The sequence below is a fragment of the Lathyrus oleraceus genome, chromosome 6 (assembly GCF_024323335.1).
Source record: "Lathyrus oleraceus cultivar Zhongwan6 chromosome 6, CAAS_Psat_ZW6_1.0, whole genome shotgun sequence".
In the NCBI taxonomy this organism is placed as follows: domain Eukaryota; kingdom Viridiplantae; phylum Streptophyta; class Magnoliopsida; order Fabales; family Fabaceae; genus Lathyrus; species Lathyrus oleraceus.
Genome location: NC_066584.1, coordinates 334,458,898 through 334,482,781, shown reverse-complemented (window position 1 = coordinate 334,482,781; position 23,884 = coordinate 334,458,898). Strand labels below are relative to the sequence as shown.

At 34.6% G+C, this 23,884-nt stretch overlaps 1 protein-coding gene and 2 long non-coding RNA genes across 3 annotated transcripts; 1 reads left to right on the top strand and 2 right to left on the bottom strand.

Moving 5' to 3' along the window:
- Positions 1 to 1,469: 1,469 nt before the first annotated feature.
- Positions 1,470 to 4,820, bottom strand: LOC127091458 (uncharacterized). Its single transcript, XR_007791923.1, has 5 exons — positions 4,710 to 4,820; positions 2,536 to 3,807; positions 2,071 to 2,240; positions 1,914 to 1,982; positions 1,470 to 1,820 (listed from the first exon to the last, which is right to left on the bottom strand). It is a non-coding gene; the product is annotated as an uncharacterized LOC127091458 (long non-coding RNA).
- A 614-nt stretch (positions 4,821 to 5,434) lies between these two features.
- On the bottom strand, positions 5,435 to 6,628 carry LOC127091457 (uncharacterized). The gene is made up of 3 exons (XR_007791922.1): positions 6,493 to 6,628; positions 6,231 to 6,423; positions 5,435 to 6,120 (listed from the first exon to the last, which is right to left on the bottom strand). It is a non-coding gene; the product is annotated as an uncharacterized LOC127091457 (long non-coding RNA).
- Positions 6,629 to 19,234: 12,606 nt separating this feature from the next.
- LOC127091456 (uncharacterized) lies at positions 19,235 to 20,743 on the top strand. Its single transcript, XM_051030101.1, has 2 exons — positions 19,235 to 20,272; positions 20,381 to 20,743. Exon 1 carries the CDS (start codon positions 19,429 to 19,431, stop codon positions 20,230 to 20,232), a length of 804 nt encoding a protein of 267 aa, XP_050886058.1. The 5' UTR covers positions 19,235 to 19,428; the 3' UTR covers positions 20,233 to 20,272; positions 20,381 to 20,743.
- Positions 20,744 to 23,884: the final 3,141 nt, after the last annotated feature.

Genomic DNA, 23,884 nt, shown 5'->3' with positions numbered 1-23,884 from the left:
TTTATTACCAGTCATATGATCAGATGCACCCGAGTCAAGGACCAAGTGAAGGTGTAGAGACAAAAGCTACAGGATTATCCGACTGAGCAGCAGCGGCAGATGATGATTATTGATGGGCTGCTTTGTATTGGAGGAAATCATTGTAATCAGCGGCGGGAAGAGTGACATCTCCCATGATATTTGATGGCTCGGAACGAAAAACCGAGAACAGATCTGGAAAAACGGCGACGGTTGGGGGCAGCGGATGCGCGGCTGATTGTCCGGCGTGTGAGATTCACGTGCGATGAAGGAGATACGTGTGCGAACGCGTGCGGCAGCGGAAGGCAGTGAATCTGGCCGATCTGTAGAAGACGATTCCGGCGTATAGGAATCTCGCCGAAAAGTCGACAGGAGCGGCGGAGACGGCGGCGGCGCTGTGGGTGGCCGGAAAAAAAGAAAAAAAAATATTTTTATTTTGTGGAAGACAGTAGGTCAACCAGCTCTAGATACCATCAATACACTAAAATAAACCCCAGCATATTCAATTTTATTGTTGAAAGTAGGTAATAAGACATTAATGAACCATACAATGAAGTAAGGTTCTACCTTGAAGTATCATGCACTATATACTCATCATCCTAATACGTGCATTAAAATGTCTATTTGAATGCAAGCATGCTCCTTCTTTTGATCCTTAGCTGGAATGAAGCTATTAAAGTTGAGAATCATGAACAACAGGTAAATTGTCCTTGTTTAATTAGCATATGAAAATATAAAGCATTTATGCAGGGAGTTCACCTAAGGTTCGGCTTCCTAAACTCAATTGAAGCACATATAGTTGCATTTCAAACCACTAAGTACCAAGGCATCAACCTAATTGTTAGAATATAGCATGACTTTTCCATGTAAGAAAACATCTTTCATACTACAACACTTGAATTCAATGGTCCATTGTAGGGATTTCATATGTATTTAGAGAGCTAAAGCAACAACAGTGAAAGCAATGTGTTAGGATTGAGTTGTATAGAAATAGTTTATAGACTCATAACAGGGTAATAAAACAAAGGTTATATCTTATCACTACTAAGTATCTCAAAATCTAACACAACCATCCAAAATAATATAATTAAATGGGACATTTTAATGAAAAAATTCAGAATTTAGTAATCTATGACAGGCTAACCTTTATGCAGATAAAACCTTAGAATAAGTGAACTGGTTTAGATCCACAAGAAGTTTGTTAAAGTGTTCATGATCAAAGAATTCAAAAACAACATAAGTGAACTCTTTCAATGGCATGAAACTCCACAAATCTAACTTATTAAAGATAAATTTAGTTCCTAGACATGCAGTGGAAATAGAAATAATAAATGTAACTAATCATGCTATAATACTAAGAGGTATACACACTGAAATTAACACAGCAATATGAAAGAAAATGGTTCATTAAAGTTGGAAGCCTCATTACAAAACTAATAATCCATGATATAATTAGTTCAAGTTATATCAATAAGAAAACATTCAAAATGACACGCTAAAGCGATATTACGGCCTAAGGTTTGGAATCAATCCTTACACAAATGGTGTCAACAAAATAATACAAAGCAACAAAATGAGAGGCTTGCAATGGTAAGGCCATAAAATCACTCCTTCTTAAGGTGTTTAGATTTAGTTGTGGATTTCTTAGGAGTTAGGACCTCATTCTGGAAGAGCTCATCAAGAGATGTTGAAATTACAACCCTCTTAGCAGGGGTGTTGCTGGAGCTGGCTGATGGACTCCAAGTTTGGTTGACAAAGGTGGATGGTTGAGCAGAGTTGGAATGTTTAGCAGTCGGTGTCATCTACATATAAATACAATAACAGTTATGGACATTTAGATTGAAGGAAGATGATGCAAACCAAATTGAAATAGTTGCATATAAATGAGGGCATACAATAGGTTGGTCTTGAACTTCCATTGGAATTGATGTGTCAAAGTTCAAAATAGCAACATTTGAAGTATGCTGAAAAGAAATCATAAACTCATTATAAAATTACTAAGGATGATGTTGACTTAATCCAAATTAGAAGCAATGTACATAAATGGTGTACCTCATTAGGGTTAAGCAAGTTGTTCAATGTTTTGCAAACATCATCATCCTTGATGATGGTCACAATTGAGTATTGTTGGAAAAAAATTGATACTTGATTTGAAATGCTAGATTTTTGTTCAATAGTCTGTCAAGTTGTTTCGGATATATTTTGGGGTTGTCCTCTCCAGCCTAGGCCACAAGCATAGTTTGAATGTTAAATAGCAGAATGTGATGGGAAAATGAAATATTATGCATTGTTGGTTTTGAAGTACATAACTCGTTCATGAGTTATATTAACTCTTGAGTTGTCATTTCAATGAAAGGGATACAATCCTTATCCCAAAACACAGCACCCAACATGGTTGTCATACTCAACCTCTACTTCTATTTTGAATCTAAAAAATTAAGAAAATAAAGTGACTTATAAAAGTTCAGCATGTGAATACATAAGAGGGCATAGATGTATATATGGATGGTAACTTACTTAGTGATAGGTTTCACATCCTTAACTCCACAAATGCATTCAAAATTCCTTCCACGTGACTTGTTAGAGGTCTTGCAAGCATGGCAAGAATCAAAATACCATCCAAACTTTAAGGCTTTTAATCTCTTTGTAGTGCCAATTGTCGTGGCAAAACAATCCTTTCCTAATTCATTGATATGATGAATAGTCTTGACCTCATTCGGGCTAGTCCAGCCTTTGTTGGTTGATTGAACAGATGAATCACATGTTTGGCTCATAGAATGTGATGATGCATTTGATGATTGTGTTGAACCACCACTGAAATGCATTAAATAATCATAATTTTCTAGCTCAATATGGCAGAGCTGGAATGCTTTGTAATACATAACTGTTATGCAACTTGAAATCCAGAATTGTTATGCAACTTGGAATGGACCAAATGTAAAGCTTACTATCTGGATTCAAGCACTGAATTTGGGGATGATCTAGGTTAATGTGAAGTATAGAGCCATTCCGAGCATTAGAAAGGCTTGGCAGTCTATAAGTTGATGCATAAATAGAAAAATATAGTTAGAGTGCAGGAGAATGAAGAATCATTGAACAATGGTGCATACCTGCATTTTTCTTACACCAAGCATGTGTAAAAATAATGAGTGTTGGACCATGAATCTTGTTAGAGTTGTTGTAGTTCATAAATTGTTTACCATAATCATCCCATAATGCAACCTCAATGACATTACCAGGTTCATCACGCAACATGATATTGGCGCATGACTTCTTTCCACCACCACCCATTTGAGTTTTCACAACATCTTGTAAAATCCCAATAACATCTTAAGCATCAACACAAACATAATGAACACATGTTGGATACAAAGATTTATTAGTATGCATAAAGGAAAAATCACTGCATAACATATCAATCTGGAAATGTCCATTGACAAAATCTCCAATAGCCTTGAACTTGAACTAGTGTGGAGGTATTTATGGTATGGCAATGTTTGAAATTGTTGTTCCTCCATTGAAGACAAGTTTAAGGATATTGGAACATACTTTGAAAGGGCCGTCATTAACCACTGGTGCTCCATTATAAAGTGCATAAGTTTCATGTTCCTTAAGTTGCTCAACCCAACCCTTAAAATCTAGGTTCCATCATTAACTTGAGGTGTTGTTGCCCACTTTTCTCCTTAACAACCTAAAGGTCAACAACGTGAACGTGCATTTTCCAAACTTCATCACCTTTCACCAAATCCTTGATAAAGATTGGAGGCCTTGACATTTTTGAGACAAAAACTGAACAATGTATCATAATGAGAAAGCAGGTCAGACAGAGGTCAAGAAATAAAAATGACAAATTTGTCGAAGATAGCTCAACCTCATATGAAACTTATAGTTAAGACAAAATAATAGAAAACATTTGACACCAAAATATTGAACAAAGGACATTAAACATCACTTGCAAACATGATTTATGACAGGAAATAATAGAACATAGGACATAAAACACTCAATAACAGTAAAAATAAACATCACTTGCAAACATGATTTATGACAGGAAATAATAGAACATAGGACATAAAACACTCAATAACAGTAAAAAAAATCGCCCATTCCATTGAATATGATGATAAACACATGGAAAGTTTTAAACTTGAGTTGAAACCATGATTTTGGACAGGAAAAACTTTGACAATAAAACTTATAATTTTAAACTTGAGTTGGAAACATGATTTTTGACAGCAAATAATAGAACACTTGAATTACAACTATCAATATCACACACAAAATTTTTCGAAAAAAACATGGAAGAATGCTAAACACATGGAATGTGAGAACATAGAACTAAAGAAAAAAGAACTAACCTTTGTAATAATCAAAAGCTATGATAATAAAACTTATATTTAAGACAAATAAGCTCTGGAAAGCTTTGTTAACCTTAACTGTAGATGCAACAAATGGAAACATTCTTTTAAACAGAACATGGTTGACACCAAATAATAGAAGAAACGACATTAAACATCAGCTGGAAACATGATTTTTGACAACAAATAATAGAACATATGACACATAACTATCAATATCAGCACACAAAACATTTCGAAAAAAATATGAAAGGATGTTAAACACATGGAATGTGAGAACATATATCTAAGGAACATAGGAATAACCTTTGTAATAAGGAACATAGGAATAACCTTTTTGAGATATAAGACCATTACTAGTTTTGCTTCGAGTTAATCAAAGTTCTTGACATCGAATTGGTGGGAGGGGGGAGGAATTCAATGTTGTATTTGGTTTATTAGTTCCTGCAAGTTTGATTATATTAATATTATGGCAAGGTAGAGCTCCTTTTATATTGATATTCGATCGATAATATGAAAAACTAAAGCATTTGAACAATAGTTTTAGAAATTATTCAGCACGTGAACTAGTCACAATCAGATGAAAAAAATTATTTTTCTTTAAATTGTCATGTTCAAAGTCATTGTATGTAAGAATTTTCTTTAATGTCATGCATACTAGAAACAATAATTTTGAAAGTGTCATTGGTACACAACTTAATATGCCAGAAAATACTTTGAATAATAAAACTGGCTTAGGTTATAAACTTAATAGTAGGTCGATTAATAATATTTGTCATGCTAGAAAGAAATTCAGTCCCACTGCTTTTAAATGTAATTTTATAATTGTTCTATTGTGGAACCAGAAATGGATGAGATTGTGGAAACTACAACAAAGTGAAGCTTCCTAAGCGATTTAGTGATACGACTGTTGTGGCGCGAAAAATAGTCGGACATTTACACACTCGAAATAATAACTGACTCGCCGCTGAAATTTATTTATTGCAAAATAAAAGGGAAAGTATTGATAAAACCCTTAAAGAAAAAGAAAATAGTCGTTGCAACCAAATTTGGGGTTGGGAGTCGGTTATGCGAGGGGAAGGTATTAGCACCCCCTCACATTCGTTGTATTCAACGATAAGCCTTTAGTTAGTTTTGTAAATAGAGTGTTAGCTTACACTTATTTGTTTTCTTCTGGTTATTTTTAAAAGTTAAAAAGAAAAATAAATTGCTAAAAAATAAGTTTTTTTATTAGGATGCTTAACAAGATTCTGAGTCTTGCTCCTATGTATCACATGTGTGATGGGGAATTCAAAGCTACGTAGTTCTTAGCAAAACAAATGTGTTTTTGGATTTTTTATTATAGTGATTGACGAGACGTTGAATCTCGCTCCTAAGTGTCCTCAGGTGCGACGGAGAACTCAAAACTATGTAATTCTTAGCAGAAAACCATGTATGTGTTGATTGATTTTAATAAATGATGTTTAGGTCATATAGTGTTGCTTGTATTCACCAACTTGATCGATCTCTAGATGTCGTTGAATTCTTCAATCCGTTATGGAGATAATTTGGTGACATCGAACTCCATTTCATAAATTGGTTCTTAGGAAGTGTCTGCATCTTCACCAGCTTGATTGATCTCTGGATGAACAGAGGCGAGGCTAAAGTCAATGAACGCCGACCAATGAATGAGAGAGAAAGTGGGAGTCAAACTTTCAATAACTTTTGGCTTGTCCGTTACGGTCTCTTTTGACGGTGGTTGTACCTGAAAGAAGAGGAACAATTAAGTTTTGATAGTTAAGAAATAAAATTGACAAGTGAGAAATGCAAGTGATACCTCAATTTCCTTCATCTTTTTTTCTTAGATATGCATACCTTTCTTGTCAATAGAATCAATAGTTGAAGTGTGTGGTTCCTTGGGTTGATTTGTCTTTTGACAAGTGCCCTTCGTCTTTCTGACACATGGCTTAGGAGAAGGCTTGAGTTTAGGATTCAAAAAGATCTTAGTCTTTTCACTATCATTTGAACTCTTGACCTCAGCTAAGGTCTCTTCCTGTTCCGGCGCAACCTGGAAAGTTTGGTTGGTTAGTTTCTACCGAATCATCGAAACCAGATGTTAAGAAAATTATATGCATACCTATGACGGTGCATCCTTTGTGGATTTCTTCTTTATCATGGATTTGGTGGTTGTGGGGAACCTGTGTCATGTTTCTGACTCTGAAAAGAAGATGATGTGTTAAAATCATCTCAAAATTAGCCAACGCAAAAATGGAGAAAATATTTACCTTTTTCTTTTGGGTTTTTTCTTCTTTTTTTACCTCATCAGCATTGGATGTGTAACACCCCGATTTTTAGATTATTATTTTATTTAATTATTGGAATGTTTATGTGTGTTAATTGTGTTATTTTGGTGTTTTGAGAGATTTAAGAATATTTTGGTAATTTAGTAATTACTGGAATTATAGAGTTTGAGAACGGAAAAATAAAATATGATTTATTTAAATTATTAGAGATAATTAGAGAATTTTAATTATTTAGTAATAATTGGAGAAAATAGAGTTATCGGGAATAATTCACATTTCGAGTATTTTTACTAAATAATTATTTATTTAAAAAAATATTTAAATAAAATAAAGTGTCATGTTTTATTTATAAAATATATTTTTTGGAATAAAATATGAGCGTCAGGTTCTTTGGGGGTGTGAGGGTGAAGGTGTTAGAACAAGATTTTGGTTCTGCAATTTATCTCTAAGTTTTGATGATAACAAAGGATGAAACATTTTGATACCCTAATAAAATTCTCTAAGTGTGCAAGACTCTAATGAAAAATGGATCTGATGAAACATCATCTGACATCACAATAATTAAGAACAACTGACTTAGAGTCAAAGATATTTGATCTAACATCTGAAGACTCTGAAACTCTGCATCTGAAGGATCCCACACATGTATACTCTGATCATCCTTACATCTGAAGAATGTATGAATAGAGATTAGTCAAGAACTTATGAAGAAAACACATCAGACAACTATCTGAAGAATACAAGATATAAGAGAAGAATCAGAATTCCGCGCACTCTGATTCACGCCCAACAGATCAGATCAAGACTTAACAATGAAGTATTCCAAATATGGTATGAATATCTATATGGAGAAAATTGAATACTCCCCTAAACTATTATGCAAAGGACAATAATGTTAATGTCATTTAATTCCCATTATTGGCAAGATACCAGTTTCAATGCTCCATTCAACGACATCATCTTCAAGCACTATAAGAAGACGCAACTATCATCATTCAAAAATACGAAGCTATTACACAAGAATTTTGCACCTCAAAATCAAGTCATACACTAAGTTCTTGTCTCACGTTATCACACGAGTTACTGCTCTAAGTGTGATTTTAATCTTTGTTCTTACTATGTTCATATTGCTTATCTAGAAGCACTAAACACTTTCTTGTAATTCCAAAATAGTTGTTGTAACTTTCCTCAAGTGACTTGTGAAGTCTGTAGACTTGAGAGGGCTAAGAGATCACTGTACTCTTAGATGTTTGTTGTAATCTTTCTAGATTATTGGATTAAGTCTTTATTGAAGGCGAAATCACCTTGGTCAGGTGGATTGGAGTAGCTTTGAATTTCAAGCGAACCAGGATAAACTTCTGCGTTGTTTGTTTTGATCTTTGTGTGTGTGGCGTTTCTAAAAGTTTTTATTGTCAGTGAAAATAATTCAAACCCCCCTCCCCTTTCTTGTTTTTCTCTACCTTCAATTGGTATCAGAGCTTCGGCTTTATTATTGATTTTTGAATCAAACACTTAACAATGTATAGAGATCCAGTGTGAGAAAAACATCATGGCCAACACCAATGAAAGAGATATCTACAACACTAAACCTCCAGTATTGGATGGAGAAAATTTTGATTATTAGAAGGACATAATTGAAAGCTTCTTCATAGGCTATAGCGCTTACCTATGGGAAATCGTTACAAATGGCTATGAACCACCTGTATCTGATGTTGGTATTGTCATTACCAGAAGTAAAATGACTGGTGATCAGAAGTGTGATTTCAAGAATCACCACAAAGCCAAAACTGTTCTGTTGAATGCATATCCTACAATGAATACGAAAAAATCACCAACAGGGAAACAACGAAAGAGATCCTTGATTCCTTAAAGATTACTCATGAAGGCAATAATCAAGTCAAAGAAAATAAGGCTATGGCCTTAATCTAAAAATATGAAGCCTTCATAATGGAGGATGATGAAGTTGTAGAGGTAATGTTTTCTAGATTCCAAACTTTAGTTGCAGGACTCAAGGTTCTAGACAAAGGATACACAACTACAGATCATGTCAAAAAGATAATCAGAAGTCTGCCAAAGAAATGGAGACATATGGTTACTACCTTAAAACTATCCAAGGATCTGAACAACATAAGCCTGGAAGAACTAATCAACTCCCTCAAAAGTCATGAGATAAAGCTGGAGGAAGACGAACCTCAAAAGAAAAGCAAATCAGTAGCTCTGAAGTCCAGATCAGAAAGACGAAGGTAAGAAAGGAACAAAGCCTTTCAAGCTGAAGAAGAAGACGACTATGATTCTAATGATGAAAAAGAGTCATCTCTTCTAACCAGATGAGTTAAACAACTCTGGAGAAAAAGGAACAACAACTTCAGAAGACCCAGACAGAAGGGATATCATTCAGAGTCAACTTCTAGAAGCAAACCAAACAAAGAGGTAACCTGCTATGAATGTAAAGAATCGGGACACTACAAAAATGAATGTCCAAAGCTCAAGAAAGATAGTTTCAGAAAAGAAGGATTCAAGAAAAACTCCTTCAAAACTAAGAAAGGGCTCATGGCAACCTGGGATGACTCTGAACCTGACGCCTCAAAATCAGACTCTGAAGAGGAACAAGCAAATGTTGAAGTCATGGCTACCACATTTGGAAGTTCATCCGAAAGAGAATCTGACTCTAAAGAGGTATTTTTTGATCTCTCTCCTCTGATATGGAATCCTGTTTATCAGAATCTCTAAGCTCTTATCAGAAGCTTCGACAGAAATTCAAGATCCTAAAAAGGGTCCATGAAGAAATTGTTGAAAAGTGTGATAAGCTTGAAAAAGAATTTTTGAACTTAAAGGAAACATTTTTGTCCTTGAAAAAGAAAATGAATTTTCAACCAAAAAATGCTTAAAACTTGAAGAAACTCTTTTAGAAGCTCCACCAACTTCTGACACCATCATATATAAATATGAAAAATCTTTTCAAAAATTTCTGAAAAATGGGCTTGAAAGAAGTAAAATGGCTTATATGATTTATGGTGTTAGTCACAATAAGAAAAGAGGAATTGGATATGACTCTGATGAAGATGAGAAGATACCTTCTGCAAAGGACAAGCCTAAATCTCCTTTTTCTTATCATTACACACATGCACAAACACAAAGATTTAATAATGATAGAAAATCCAAAGTTTCCAGAAACTCTGGGAGAACTAATCATAAAGGATCCAAAAGATTCTGGGTACCAAAAGATAAAATAGTATATGTTGCAAATATCTTATGCAGCAGAGTTAAGACACCAATCATGGTACCTAGACTCTGGATGCTCGCGACACATGATGAGAAGAAAGCATATGTTCCAAAGCCTGGAACTTAAAGATGCTGGCTTCATAGGCTTTAGAGGAAATCAGAAAGGAAGAATCAGAGGATATGGAATGATTGGTAATGGATCTCTTCCCTCTATTTTTGATGTTCTTTACGTAGAAGGATTAATGCATAGTTTGTTATCTATAAGTCAATTAAGTGATAACGGTTATGATATAATCTTCAATCAAAAACATGTAAAGCTATTAATCAGAACAACAGGACAATTCTCTTCACTGGTAAGAGGAAGAACAATATTTAAAAAATTAATCTTTCAGATCTAAAAGATTAAAATGTTTAATGTTTAATGTTTAATGTCTGTAAATGAAGAGCAATGGGTGTGGCATAAATGCTTAGGTCACATAAGCCTGAGGAGGATTTCTCAGCTAAATAAATTTGAGTTAGTCAAAGGCCTACCTAAGCTGAAGTTTTCTTCAGATTCTCTTTGTAAGGCATGTTAGAAAGGAAAATTTTCTAAAACAACTTTCAAAAATAAAAATGTTGTTTCTACCTCTAAGCCTCTGGAACTTCTTCACATTGACTTGTTTGGACCTGTTAAGACAGCGTCAGTCAATGGTAAGAAGTATGGACTTTTCATTGTTGATGATTATAGTCGCTGGACATGGGTAAAATTCCTAAGACATAAGAATGAGCCACACTCTGTGTTTACTAGTTTCTGTTCAAAAGTGCAAAATGAATTTAACTTTAAAATCATCAGAGTCAGAAGTGATCATGGTGGTGAATTTGAAAAAAAAATTTAAGAGATTTTTGATTCGAATGGAATATCCCATGATTTATCATGTCCTAGAATTCCACAACAAAATGGAGTTGAGTAAAGGAAGAATAAGACTCTCAGAGAAATGGCCAGAACCATGATCAATGAAACAAATGTAGCTAAGCACTTATGGACTGAAGCAGTGAATACAATATGTTATATTCAGAATAGAATCTCTATTAGACCTATTCTGGAGAAGACTCCTTATGAACTGTGTAAGAGAAGAAAACCCAACGTTTCCTATTTTCATCCTTTTGGATGCTCTTGTTTTATCCTAAATACTAAAGATAATCTGAACAAGTTTGATCCTAAAGCACAACAATGTATTATGTTGGGATACTCAGAACATTCTAAAGGCTATAGAGTATATAATACAGAAACATTAATTATGGAAGAATCAATACATGTCAGATTTGATGATAAGCTTGAATCTGAAAAGTCAAAGCTAGTTGAGAACTTTGCAGATTTTGAGATAACACTTGCAAGTTCTGACGAAAAGACTAAAGAATCTAAAGAAGCGGAAAAGGAAACGTCAGATGCACCTAAAGTCACAATCAATCAGAAAAGATCAAGAAATAGACAAAATGTTTCTGAAGAATTAATTCTGGAAAACAAGAATGAACCTGTCAGAACAAGATCAACATTCAAAGTTTCTGAAGAAACACTTTTGGGACTAGTATCATAAGTGTATAACATTTTGAGGTACGATTAAGTGTGTTTGAAAGAGGGTTTAAAGAAATTTCAAACTGGAGAGTTTCCTAATTTTATCATAAGTGTATAACATTTTATTCTATTTTGAAGTGAGATAATTTTAGAGTTAAGTCCAGAGTTTTGAGCAATTTTGAGTGTGGTGACATTTCATAACCTTTTTAATGGGTTTAATTATCTTTTTTTTGTTAGAGTTATTATAGAATTATCAGAGTTACTTTTGAGTTGTTTAGAATTGGAGATACGAATATAGGATACATTTGAGCTGAGATTGGAGCACAGTTGACATTATAAGGTTACCTTTTGAGTAATTAGGAGAAAAACCACCTACTATGTCCTTAATATAGTTATCACTTGTGAATCTTACCCTTATAATATTTCGGTACTTTAGAGTATCTTTGGGGTACTCGAAGGTTATTTTGAATATTTCCTTGGAGTTTTTGGAATTCGGAAGCCCTTCGGTGGTATTTTAGAGCATCTTGTGACATTAAAGTCCTTTTGGTGACCTTAGGGTCACTTTTGAGTAAATTGAGGGAATTGTTTGTCATTACTCTGTTGACGGTCTGACATAATAATAATATTAAGTTTTTAAGATTTTTTAAGAAAACAATATACTTTTGAAAAACTATGATTCCTTTGCACTTTTTGAGTTATTTTGAGTAATTTGATGAGTTGATGACAATTGATAATAATATAAATTTACCCTTTGAGATAAATAATTAAATTATTTTGAAAATATATTTTTGACCATAATGATCCAGAGAGGGATTACAGTGATTACCTTGAATGGCGTTTTAAGTTAAGTATTCCAAAGAGGAATTGCAGTGATGGTCGGGTATGATGAATTATAGGTTCAAGAGTGAAACAATTTGTGAATGATTAAGACTTGTGTTTTATTATGATTATGATATGATATGTATGATGCATGTTGTGTTGTTTTGTGATCATGCATTCATATATATTGGAGTTAGGTGAAACGTCGGTCTATTAAGTGGCCTCAAATCCATTTGGTGGGATCGTTGGTCTAATTGAGAGACCAGAGACGGGTCTCAGATCTATTTAGCGAGGATCCTAGGTTCGGGTGAAAGACCCGAGACAGTGGAAGACAGCAGTAACATACCTCTGATATCCATAAAATTTGGTATCACATGCATTTGAGATGGAGATGGTGGCATTGTATTGCATTTGTATTATGAGTTGTTTGATTGTGTTTGAGTGTGATTGAAAATACTGTTATATTTGTTATTACTATCCTGTTTTGTTGAATTTCACCGTTACCATTTGTTAGATATATTCTCACCTCATGTGTGTTGTTGTGGCGTATGTGCTCTTCGGGGGTACATACAATCAGTTACTCAGCATGAGTAGTTGTTTGTGAGTTGGAAGATGACCTTGGAGGTTATCTTTGTTTATATTATTTATCAGTTTTAGTTGGTATTTATATGCTCTGATCTGTAACACTAGGGAATGGCGCGTTATTTATTTTGGAGTTTCTTACTGAAATTTATTTCTGTTATTTGGTTACTTATTATATTATTGATGTTATAAGGATTACTTATTTTCTGCTGTGAGTTTGAAACTATTTTCCCGAAATAAATTATTTGTGTGAAGTAACATTCCTAAACATGTATTATTTTCTCTTTAATATTAAGAGTTGGGGTTTAGGGTGTTACAGGATGGACCTTCGACATTGGCTTCACCTTGTGTTTCAGTTTCACCTGCAACGAAAATGTATGAGAGGTCGAAGGCATAAATAAAAAAGGAATAAAAGAATTGGTTAATGTGTACTTGCTTTTTTCTCAAGGTTTTCTTGCAAGTTGGAAAAGGCAGTCGACAGTGTCTTGCGAAAGTTTTCTTTAGAAAAGTTGCCTTGAAAATGGTTCGACCACTAATGATATAACTCCACTGTGGAGTAGAAGGAGGGTCGGAATTGAAAGGTGGAAGTTCGAGAGCTTTTTGACAGGCGAACACCATGTAACCTATGTACTCCTGGGCAGAAAGCTACCTCTCCAACCAACATATCATTCTCCTAGGTATAGAGAGATTTTGGCAATATTTGGCTGAAACCAAATTGCATTGCCACTAGATTAGGTTTGTAACCGGTAAATCTAAAGTCAACAGTCCATGTCTCGATGTGAGTGGATAAGAGTGTAAGAGTTAAAAAGGTTGCCCAAATAGAATTCGACATTGCGGCAGCGGAGGGAGTTACACCAGGAAACCTATTTCGAAACCAGGTTGGGCCAACATATTTATCCACAAAGGGGGCCATGGTCAAAAAAAGTTTTTTGAGTCGAGAAACAAATTAATGTACTTCATGAATGTTATTTATGAAGTAGTGTCGTGTGGGGTAGTTAGGGCAAGTCTAGTGCCTTCGATGCTCCTGCAAAATCCATAAGGGGTCAGAAATAAGGTATTTTTTGTTGGTCTCAAGAAGGTGTTTTAGCTTATAAGAAGTGCCACCTATTGATTGATATAGGGTGTCTAAAAGTAACTTACCAAGAGACGACCTTTATGGAGTTGAATTGCTAAGGGTATATATTTTTTGGCTATTTGTAAAGAACTTGAGCAAAATAAATAATAATAAAGTCAAAGGGTCAGAAAAGCAATATGCTCTTGGTCGGAGACCTATTTAGTGTTTTTCTTGTGATGGTCGGTAATGTAATTTTTAAAGTTGAATCATTCGAAGACGAATTCATTTACAGTTTCCACTATAGGGGTGAAGGTTTCACGTGTGGGTCGAAGCCTCGTGATAGCTGCTACATCGAACAAAGTTGGAGTAAGCATGCCACAAGGAAATTGAAATGTGTTTGTCGAACCTTCCCAAAAGAAGATCAATGCAAGCAGCATAGTAGGGCTATACCTAGGGCCGATTCTAGATAAATGGATTATGTAAAAGATACAAAGGTCTTCCCATTGTTTTTTCCTTTTGCTTTGGATATTTTCGAGCCAAGCAACATAATCTTTATTTTACACATAGGCATTTCCATGAAAGTTAGATCGAGAGAGCGTTCTTCAAACGCAGAAGGCATGGTGATAGGGTAGCATGGAAATAAATCTTCACCTTTCCAGGGTGTGACTTAGCAGTTGGAATGAGACCTAAAAATGCTAAGAGTTTATCAAAGATGGAGAAGGGAATGAGTACATGTTTAGCCCAGATGGAGATTTTCTCCTTGGCGAATGGTGGTTCAGATTCAAAATCTCTACCATTGTCCTCTTCTAACGCTGAAATCGTGAATGTTATTAGGTTTTTGCCGGTGACTGGTTCAGAGGTCGTGAAAGTTATCATATTTTCTTCTGTTTGAGCTATGTGGAAGAAGAGATTTCAGAGTAAGAAGACTGGTGCGTATTAGTGTTTGAAGTTGGAAGAGTTCGAATGAAGAAGTAAGATCGGTATTTATAGAGGATGGTGAATAACAACCGTCCCACAAGTGGCATTCATGTGGCAGTCAAAGATGTTTCCTATTTAGTAAGTGGAAGAGTTAGTGGGCGGAAGTAACTTCCCACTCTCCTAGAAAGTAGGAGTAATGATGGTTTTTCTGCAGAAAACCATGTTGAACAGACGTTTGAGAAAAGGTGCAATGATGACGTTGACGTCAGCAAATCAGTTTTAAATAGTATCGAAAATCACTTCAAAAATGCCACTTTTCTCCTTCTGATTAAAAGGAAAGTCGAAACATGGCATTTTGGGGGACAATTTGTTACCTCGAATTTTCGACACAAGCCTTGACTTTAAGGATTAAACAAATTAAAGATGTTTGATGGCTTGGTTTTTTACTTAGGTTGAAATGGTCATTCGACCATGGAATTAGGTTTTTTTTTATGAATTGGTCTTATTGAATGATATTGGTGACCTTGCTCAAGTTTCCAAGCAGTTAGCTAAAGACCAGAGATTTATTAGTTTTTGGACTTAGTGAAGTTCCAAGTTTTCAATATGATGTTACTCTACATGCGGTTGAATGAAACACAAACGGAATGGATTAGGAAGTTATTTTAGAGCACGTGGAAGCCTGTCGAGAACGAAGATTGCATGGAGACGGAGACATTGTGTAATTTGTTGTGTCAATCGTTGTAGACAGTTATGTTAAGACTAGTATATAAATAGTGTTCATTTGTAATTTTATGGGCCCGCAATTTCATACAAATTCTACAAACTTGAAGTATCCAACTATTTAGTGAGAAAAAAGTGATTTCTAAAAATGTATATATTGGCGTTCCACTTTATGAATTGAAATTTTTACTTTCAAATCATTTACGACTTTCAAAGTTATTTTCAAGTTTTTTTTTTATTTTTGACTTTAATGTTAAAATTGTTTCAAACTCATAATTTTTGCAAATCTGTCATGGAATTTTTTCGAGTTTAATCTCTTAAGTGAAATAAACGTGTCTCTGTTTACCAAATTTCACACTAAATAGCAGAACCAGACGAACTTTCACACTTTCACAATTTTTGAGGATTTCAAGCTTTATTTAAGAACACATCTTCAAGACTTCAAGCTTTCACATTATAACTTCAAGATAATTTGCTCAATTCAACAATTTCTAGCAATTTCAACTTAATCTTGATGCATTTGACTGATGAGACTTATGATATATGTTTCTTATTTAGTTTCCATCATCAGGAACCTTTGGAACAATTGTCGTGATCAAAGTCTTTTGAAAATTGTTACCAACACCTCCATTTGAGAGTTGTCATCAACACTTGGAAGTTACCGTCATCAAAACCATTTAACTGACATTACTTGCACAGTACATAGAACCACAGTTAAAAATGTCATTGTAAACTTAAATCTTTCGCTGCCCCATGAAGTTAGTAATTTGATTTAGCAATTGTAACCAATTTTTATCATTTATTTTGAAGACTGTTGGTTATGGAATGAAAATATTAATGGTGAATATACTATCGAAAACAGGTTTCGTTGGCTCTGATTTATACATCATGATTATTATTTTGATGATCACTAGAATGGAATATGGAAGCTACATCTTACAAGAAGCGTTCAATTTTTTACTTGACATGTTTGTCATAATCTCGTTCAACCAACTTTATCCTACAAATTTGAGATGCTATTGTTTCTGCTACAAGTCCTCATTGTGTTAAAAATGATGAAACTATTATCGAAATGCTCACTATTTTGCCTACAAGTTGCATCTACTTGAAGTGGGTGTGACTTTCTAGATATTCCTACAAGGTTTCTTGAAGTTGATAATATGAATTTCTTAAATTCTATAAAAATATGGTTGTTGGGGTAGGTAACATAACTCTTTTGATTATGTGGAGCATGTGATGCACAATAAATAAGTTTGTCTTTGAAGGAACACATTTATCATTTTCGTCTACTTTTGTTTTAATTTTTTTTTACAATATGACATATCACAACAAATATTTGGTGAGTCAACTTTCTTTCCCTCTCTACGGCTTCCAAGGGATATATGTTGACAACATGTTAATAATGATATTTGAGTTTTAAATATTAATGATAGTGCATTACCAAACCCGAGTCAAAGAGGTTATGATGGTCTGGTGTGTAATTTGAATGACCAAATCTAGTTTCATTGTCATGGTAAGGTGGTCTTGTTAAACATTTGACATGCAAAAATTTAAGTTTTGTTAACCTGAATTACTCTTTGTTGAGACACAGACTTCAAAAAATCATGACTCCTAAAATTTCATTATTATGAATAATCTCTTAGAACTATTTAAAATTATTTAATTAAGAATTGAGACATATGTGAAATTTTTACTCAACTAACCCATTTTTCAAAAAAAAAAATCTCAAAATAACCCACTTTTCAGATTAATTCCCAAAACTACCCCACTTTGAAGAGGTGATGCCAGATGAATTGGCGTTTTCTCTCTAAGTTAAAGAGGTGGCGCCAATTGGATTGACTTATGCACATGGTGTTGCCAATTCAATTGGCGCCCATGTGTAAAAAGGGATAGGTGGCGCCAATTGGTCTGGCGCCTCTGTGTGTTGCGTAATTTTAAAAAAAAAACAATGTACATTTTAGATAAAATTCAAAATCTGACCAATTGATATTAATATTAACATGCGTTTACATACAAATACCATAAAGACTAATGTCGTTGACCGAGATGACCTAACCAATCTCTGATACAACATCCCCTAGCTACCGGAACGCGTGACCCTAACCCACATTAATGATTCACCCAAGGTGTTTGAGGATTTGAGGGCCAGGAACATCACCACCATCTGTAATGAAGTGTTACCGCCATAGCTGAGTTCATGACTCATACCAGAGTAATTGGATTGTGTATGAGTTATTGGAGGGCGTCCAGGACGATTGAAGGGGGATATTTGTGTGAATGATGCGTCGAGGAAATATTGAAATTATTGTTGTGGTGTTTGGTAGCCATATGATTGTTGCATCATCCATTGTGTATGCTTCACTTGCCTGGTCAAGATCCATTCAAGGCCCACTTATTCATGGTCTATATGGAGGTTTCTTTGGTCTGTTTAGCATTCACTTCATGACCTTACATGTTCATCTTTTGCTTGTCTATGTTCATTGTTCAAGCCCATTTTCATGGCATCATAACTTCCACTTGATTCAATTCATCCCTAGCATTGCATCTGATCATATCCTCTAATCATACCTTCATGCATAGTACATGTCTAACCTATTTCATCTGGCCAGTATCATTCATGTCATTTGCATTGCCATTGTTGTTTGGTCCATGAATATTTGATTATGACCTAGTTCATTGTACGTCTTGGGCCTTGTTAGAGTTTTTGTTTCATGTTTGGCATTGTTCATCCAAGTTATGGTCATGTCCATTAATCCATGATTAGGTATTCATCGAGTTCATCACTTAGTTTATTCCATGTCATTTTCATTGGTGTTTGGTCCATGAATTGTTGGATAGGTCCTAATCATTATCCATTTTGGTCCTTAGGTCTTGATTCATTCAAAATTTGTGTCCATTGATTCATGTTATCATGTTCATTTATTTCAATATCTTTCATATTCATACAATTAATTGCAAACAGTCAATGCATTCAAATATCAAATATGATTTCATACAATCACATCCACATAAGGCATCAAGTCTCTCAATACTCATCCACGCGAGGCATCAAGTCTCTAAATACTTCTAATTTTTTCGCCTTCAGGTATGTTTCCGTCTAACCAACGAACCAACTTGCTTTATAGCTACTCGAAACGATGTTCCAAAAGAGCATATACATCGAGACTTGTCTCTTGAATAAATCACTTTTCCATAGCGGCGACGAAGACGAACCATGTTTGCAATATAATGAAAAGAGACGTGGAAAAATGAATCACACAACACCTCTATTTATACAAAAAAAAAACACAACACACAAAGGCGCCAGACTAATTGGCGTCTCCTCTCTCTTTTTGCACGTGGGCGTCAATTGGATTGACAATACTATGTGCATAAGTCAATCCAATTGGTGTCTCCTCTTTAACTTAGAGAGCAGACGTCAATTCATCTGATGTCGCATCTTCAAAGTGAGGTAGTTTGAGAATTAATCTGAAAAGTGAGTTATTTTAATAATATTTTTAAAAAATGGATTATTTGAGTAAAAAATTTGACATATGTAATTTACACTTAGTAGAGATGCGATAGAATTAGAAATGTCATTCATTAGAACTTATACATTTATTTTAATTTTTTATTTTATTTTATTAGTTTTTCTTTTACTTTATTTCTCTATGTAATAGAAAATAATTATTACTCATTATATTTATCTTTTTATTATTTGCACAAAAGGGGCATTAACTTCGTTGCACAAACAACCAAACAATTGAGCCAGTCGTAAAATTGCGATCAGTAAGGTATCCGTTTCAATCGCTTCTTCTTCTTCCTTCGAAACCCTAGAAAACACAAATCCTCTCTATCACAATCTCAAAACCCTAGAAATTTCATCTCCTCCCAAATCAAAAATCCCCAAACTCAACCATTGCCATGAACCTTCCATCCACAAAACCCTCTCTTTCAGACTCACCCACTCCAACCCCTCTCAACATCTTCCCCTTCGTCAAAGGCGAATGCGGCAACTGCGGTGTCAAAGAACGCTGGCTTCTCCACAACGTCGTTGTTCGCGGCGTCGATCGCCGAATTTGCACCTCCTGTGTCCTCCGTCTCCATCCATCGTCTTTCTGCCCCTGTTGCTTCGAATTCTATGAACACCCCGTTTCCATTACTTCCTCTTCCTCTGCGCACCGTTTCGTCTCGTGCGTCAAATGCTCTTCCCTTTCCCATATTCACTGTCTATCTTCTCCTCCTCCTTTGCCTTCGCCCTATCTCTGCCCTCCGTGCTCCAAACCCAACTTCACCTTCTTCCCTGTTCCCGAAGAAATTGTTGAGGTGAATCTCGCCAAGGTTTTCGTTTGTGCCTCGAAGATCGCCTTAGCTTCCATGAAAAAGCAACACACTATGTCCAATGTTAGGTGTGAAAGGGCTGTTAAGGAGGCTTCCATGGCGAGGAAGAGGACTAAGGAATCCATAGAGCAATGCTTTACGATTCAAAGGCATAAGGATTCGCCTGAGTTAGAGAATACCATCAAGAGTGTCAGTAAAAAAGAAGACTTGGTTGGTTATGGTGGAGTATATCCACAGTCTCCAAATGGTCCTCTGAATAACAAAATTGGGACAAATGGGATTGGGAGTCCTGCTATTATGAACAAAATTGGGGCCAATGGAAATGATGGGAGAATAGGGAATAATGGTGGAAGATTTGGTGCTTCTGCTTTCAAAGCTTCAGCTTAACATTTGCTACTGTCTGTGGCAACAATTCAGATTTATTAAGGTTGGAGAGGTTTTGTATACAATTTTGGTTTTTTTTTTTTAATGTTGCCATGGTACTTGTTTTGGGCTTGAAACATGAATACATTTGTTTTGCTTGGTTTGAATGCAGATAGACAGAGGGCATGGTTGTTTCTAGAGTTGGCGCTGCTGTGAAATTCTGAGTAAGAGTGCACATTTGATCTTTTTCCTAGTTTATACATGAGGCGTTTCGAGTATCGATTCCATTCCCTTGTAAAGCCTCCGACCTAATGTGATTATGCAATTTTATGTACTTTAAATGCCTGGCTGTAATTAGGTTTGAGCTTCTTTTTGTTCTTCTGTGTTAGAGTATCAGATGTTAGTCCATTTTTATACTTCTCCATGTTCATTTTCTTTGACTACAAGGTGTCAAATAAGACTCTGGTTATTGTGATTTGAATGGTTATTGTGATTTGAATAACCGTAATCGCAGTGATTTTAGTTTTCATTTTTATTTATTGGCTGGATTTAGGAATTTTATTTCATTTGGATGATTTCAGACTTGGGTGTAGTGTATATCTTGATTGAGCAGCTATTTGTTGCATATCATATAAAGCAGAAGAACTCATAACTCTTCTTTTTATAACAGATCTTTAATTTGTATGAATTTGAAACTAAGTGAATAGGGGTGCATTTGGTAACTGATTTGTTAGACAGAGGGAAGAAACTTGATTGACATGTTTTCAGTGACCATTTTCAAATATTGATAACGTGGGAGTAGGTTTATATATCCCCATAATTTTAAGTCCAAGTTGGATATTTACTCTCATTATAATGGCTTTCTTGTCATATGGACTCAACATTTTGTAAGAGTGGCTTCATTCAGATTGCCATGTATTCTGCAACTATTTTCATAGTTGCCCAGTCTTTTTCTTGTCTGCCTTCTCGGAGTAAGAACTCTTATGTGATTAATTGCAATATGAATGGTTTGATAACCCTTTGTGTTTTTAGCGGTGATAGTACACAGTTCTTTGCGTCTGTCCGGTGAGATTCAAATTCTCCATTCACGATTGCTTGATAGTTTGTCTGGGGTACCATCATATAAAACTTGAATTTTGTATGACTTTTTTACAAACTACCATACCGCAATTTTAATAGCAAGTCGAAGAAGGAACAGTAAGCACCTGTTTGGTTTGGCGTTGAAAGCCTATTAAGCCCTTCTCAATAGAAAGGTTGATGTGATAATATTGAAGCTGGGGGTTATGTTTGCTTGTTAATGTTAATTTTCATGTTAACAATGTACTTAGCAATCATCATTTATTCAATCATTTGCAATCATCGCAATCAAATAATTCAGTGCATGTTTTGATTTGCTGAGAATTTCAGAGGCTCGGTGAGCTATTGTTATTTTGAAATTTTAACAAAATAATACTCTGTTTTTGTTTAAAGAATTGTTCATCAACATACGCTTAAATTAGTAAGTGACAAGATTCAATTTTCTTATGAAACAGATTCAATCAAGAATAATTTTGGTGGCTTGTTGATATTAGATGGCTCCCAAAATCATACAATATCATGTGAAAGTGAGATTTCCTTCGGAAAACATCCCATATGTTCACGTCAACTAATATCTTGAAAATACTTGAGAAAATGAATGTTTAGTTATGCTGAGACTTTTATTTATAACGAATTCTAAAAAGAATGAATGAAATTTATGTTTTTATGGGAATTGTGACGGCGGGTTACTTTTTCATTCTTAATTGTGCCACTCACGCATTTGAAAATATTAAAATATCTTCGTTATGTTTGGAGATGCATCCACTAAAGATGATGTAATTGAAATATTTCTATTTTACTCAAATTTTATTTAAAAATGTATCTTTGGAAATACTTCTATTTTAGTCAAAAGTTTATTTAAAAATGTATTTTCAGAAATCTATACATTTCTATAAAAATGTTTTTACCACTAACCTTTTTATTATTGTTCTTGTTCTAACCTTACCTATTTCAGCTTTAGTACAAAAACCACAAAGTTACATTGCAAATAACAATTTCAAGGTGATTAATTAATCAAAAACAATTTGTTTTCCTGTAATTTATAACGATTTACTTTTTTTTCTCCCTTCATTTCAATTTTCCCCGTTCTTAAATCTCATATTTCATGAATGGCATAATAATTATTGAAAATCTTTTGATCCATCCAAATTGATGTGTTTTTTTATTTTTGTTTATGTAATTTTTTTCTTTTAGAAATAATCTATCAATGCTAAAAACCACTTGGTTTTAATTCTCAAAGTTAAAATCCGTAAAAAAACGTGCAGATTTTTATGCAGATTTTAATTTTATGGATTAAAAATAAATGCAATTCAATATATAAGGATTTTATCTAAAAAAAATACATAAACGAAAAATAAAAATACGTCAACTTAAACCGACCAAAAGATTACTTAAACGATAGTGAAAAGTTTTATATTGAAATCTCATAATAATAGAGTGATCTTGAAATAAGTAAATAACAATTTTTAGTATTGCAAATAATAATTTTTTCCATCTAAATGAACTTTTGAAATAACTAATGATTTCGTACAAAGAAGATTACGAAGATACATTTATGAAACATTTCAGAGATACATCTCTGAATAAAATTTTATAAAATAAAGGTGATTCAACAACTCACGTTGAAGAGTGTGTAAAATAAGATGCATTAGGCTATGTGTCATCGAACGTTAGGGGTATTTGAGACTTTTCACGGTGGTAGGGAAGAATATATAAAGGTGGAAAAAACAACTTCCATTATAGCTCTAGTGGCACCCCATAGTTGCTTTTGAAGGGAAGATTTCGTCTCTCTCTCTGTGTGTTTCTCTCTGTGTCTGTGTGTGTGTTGTTGAAGAGAAACAAAATTAGATTCTCCAAATTGACATTTGGATTGTTTGCCTTTAGCGGAAAAGATGGATTTGGATCAATCTGATTAATTAAATTAAGGGAATTTCTTAATGCACCATATGTATTACTAAGGTACCATGTGAAAATACAAAAAAAATCCTAGTTTTTGGAGATGCATCTTCGGACGCACCCTGAGTAAATAAAATTTAGCCTTAACATTAAAAAAACTCTAGAGATGCATCTTCGTAATTATTCCGGAGATGCATCTTTAGACGGTATTGCTATTAAATCGCGTCAGAACCCTTCTCCCTATGTCGATCACCGTGAGACACGACCATTTGACGATATAATGTTATACTCGGGATTGTTGGTTTGCGGCTCACGTCTCACATTTCCTGATATGCCTGAGCGCGTCATGCGGAAGTTCGACTATACTCAGACTATTCCCATACACCTTGTTGTCTCTGCTCCTCCTGCTATGACACGTAGAGATATGGATGTCATGTTTGATGATTATTTTAGTCATTTGGTACTGGAGAAGACACATAGTACCATAACAAAGAGCGATTGGAGCTAATGTCGACAGGTACATCAGGTGGTTCTTTAGGGTGCCACATCCATATATGGTATATGATGCTTCAGAAAATCCACCGAGGTTAGCTCATTAGGAGATACTGGAGGATGAGCAATCATAATTAGATAATGCTCATGATGTCTTTCCTAGATGTCGTCGCATTATGAAGATTGTGCAGATAGACATTGACAGAGGTAT

Bases quoted from the DNA above. Each gene is read 5' to 3' on its own strand.
- LOC127091456 (XM_051030101.1), top strand. From the start codon at position 19,429: ATGAACCTTCCATCCACAAAACCCTCTCTTTCAGACTCACCCACTCCA.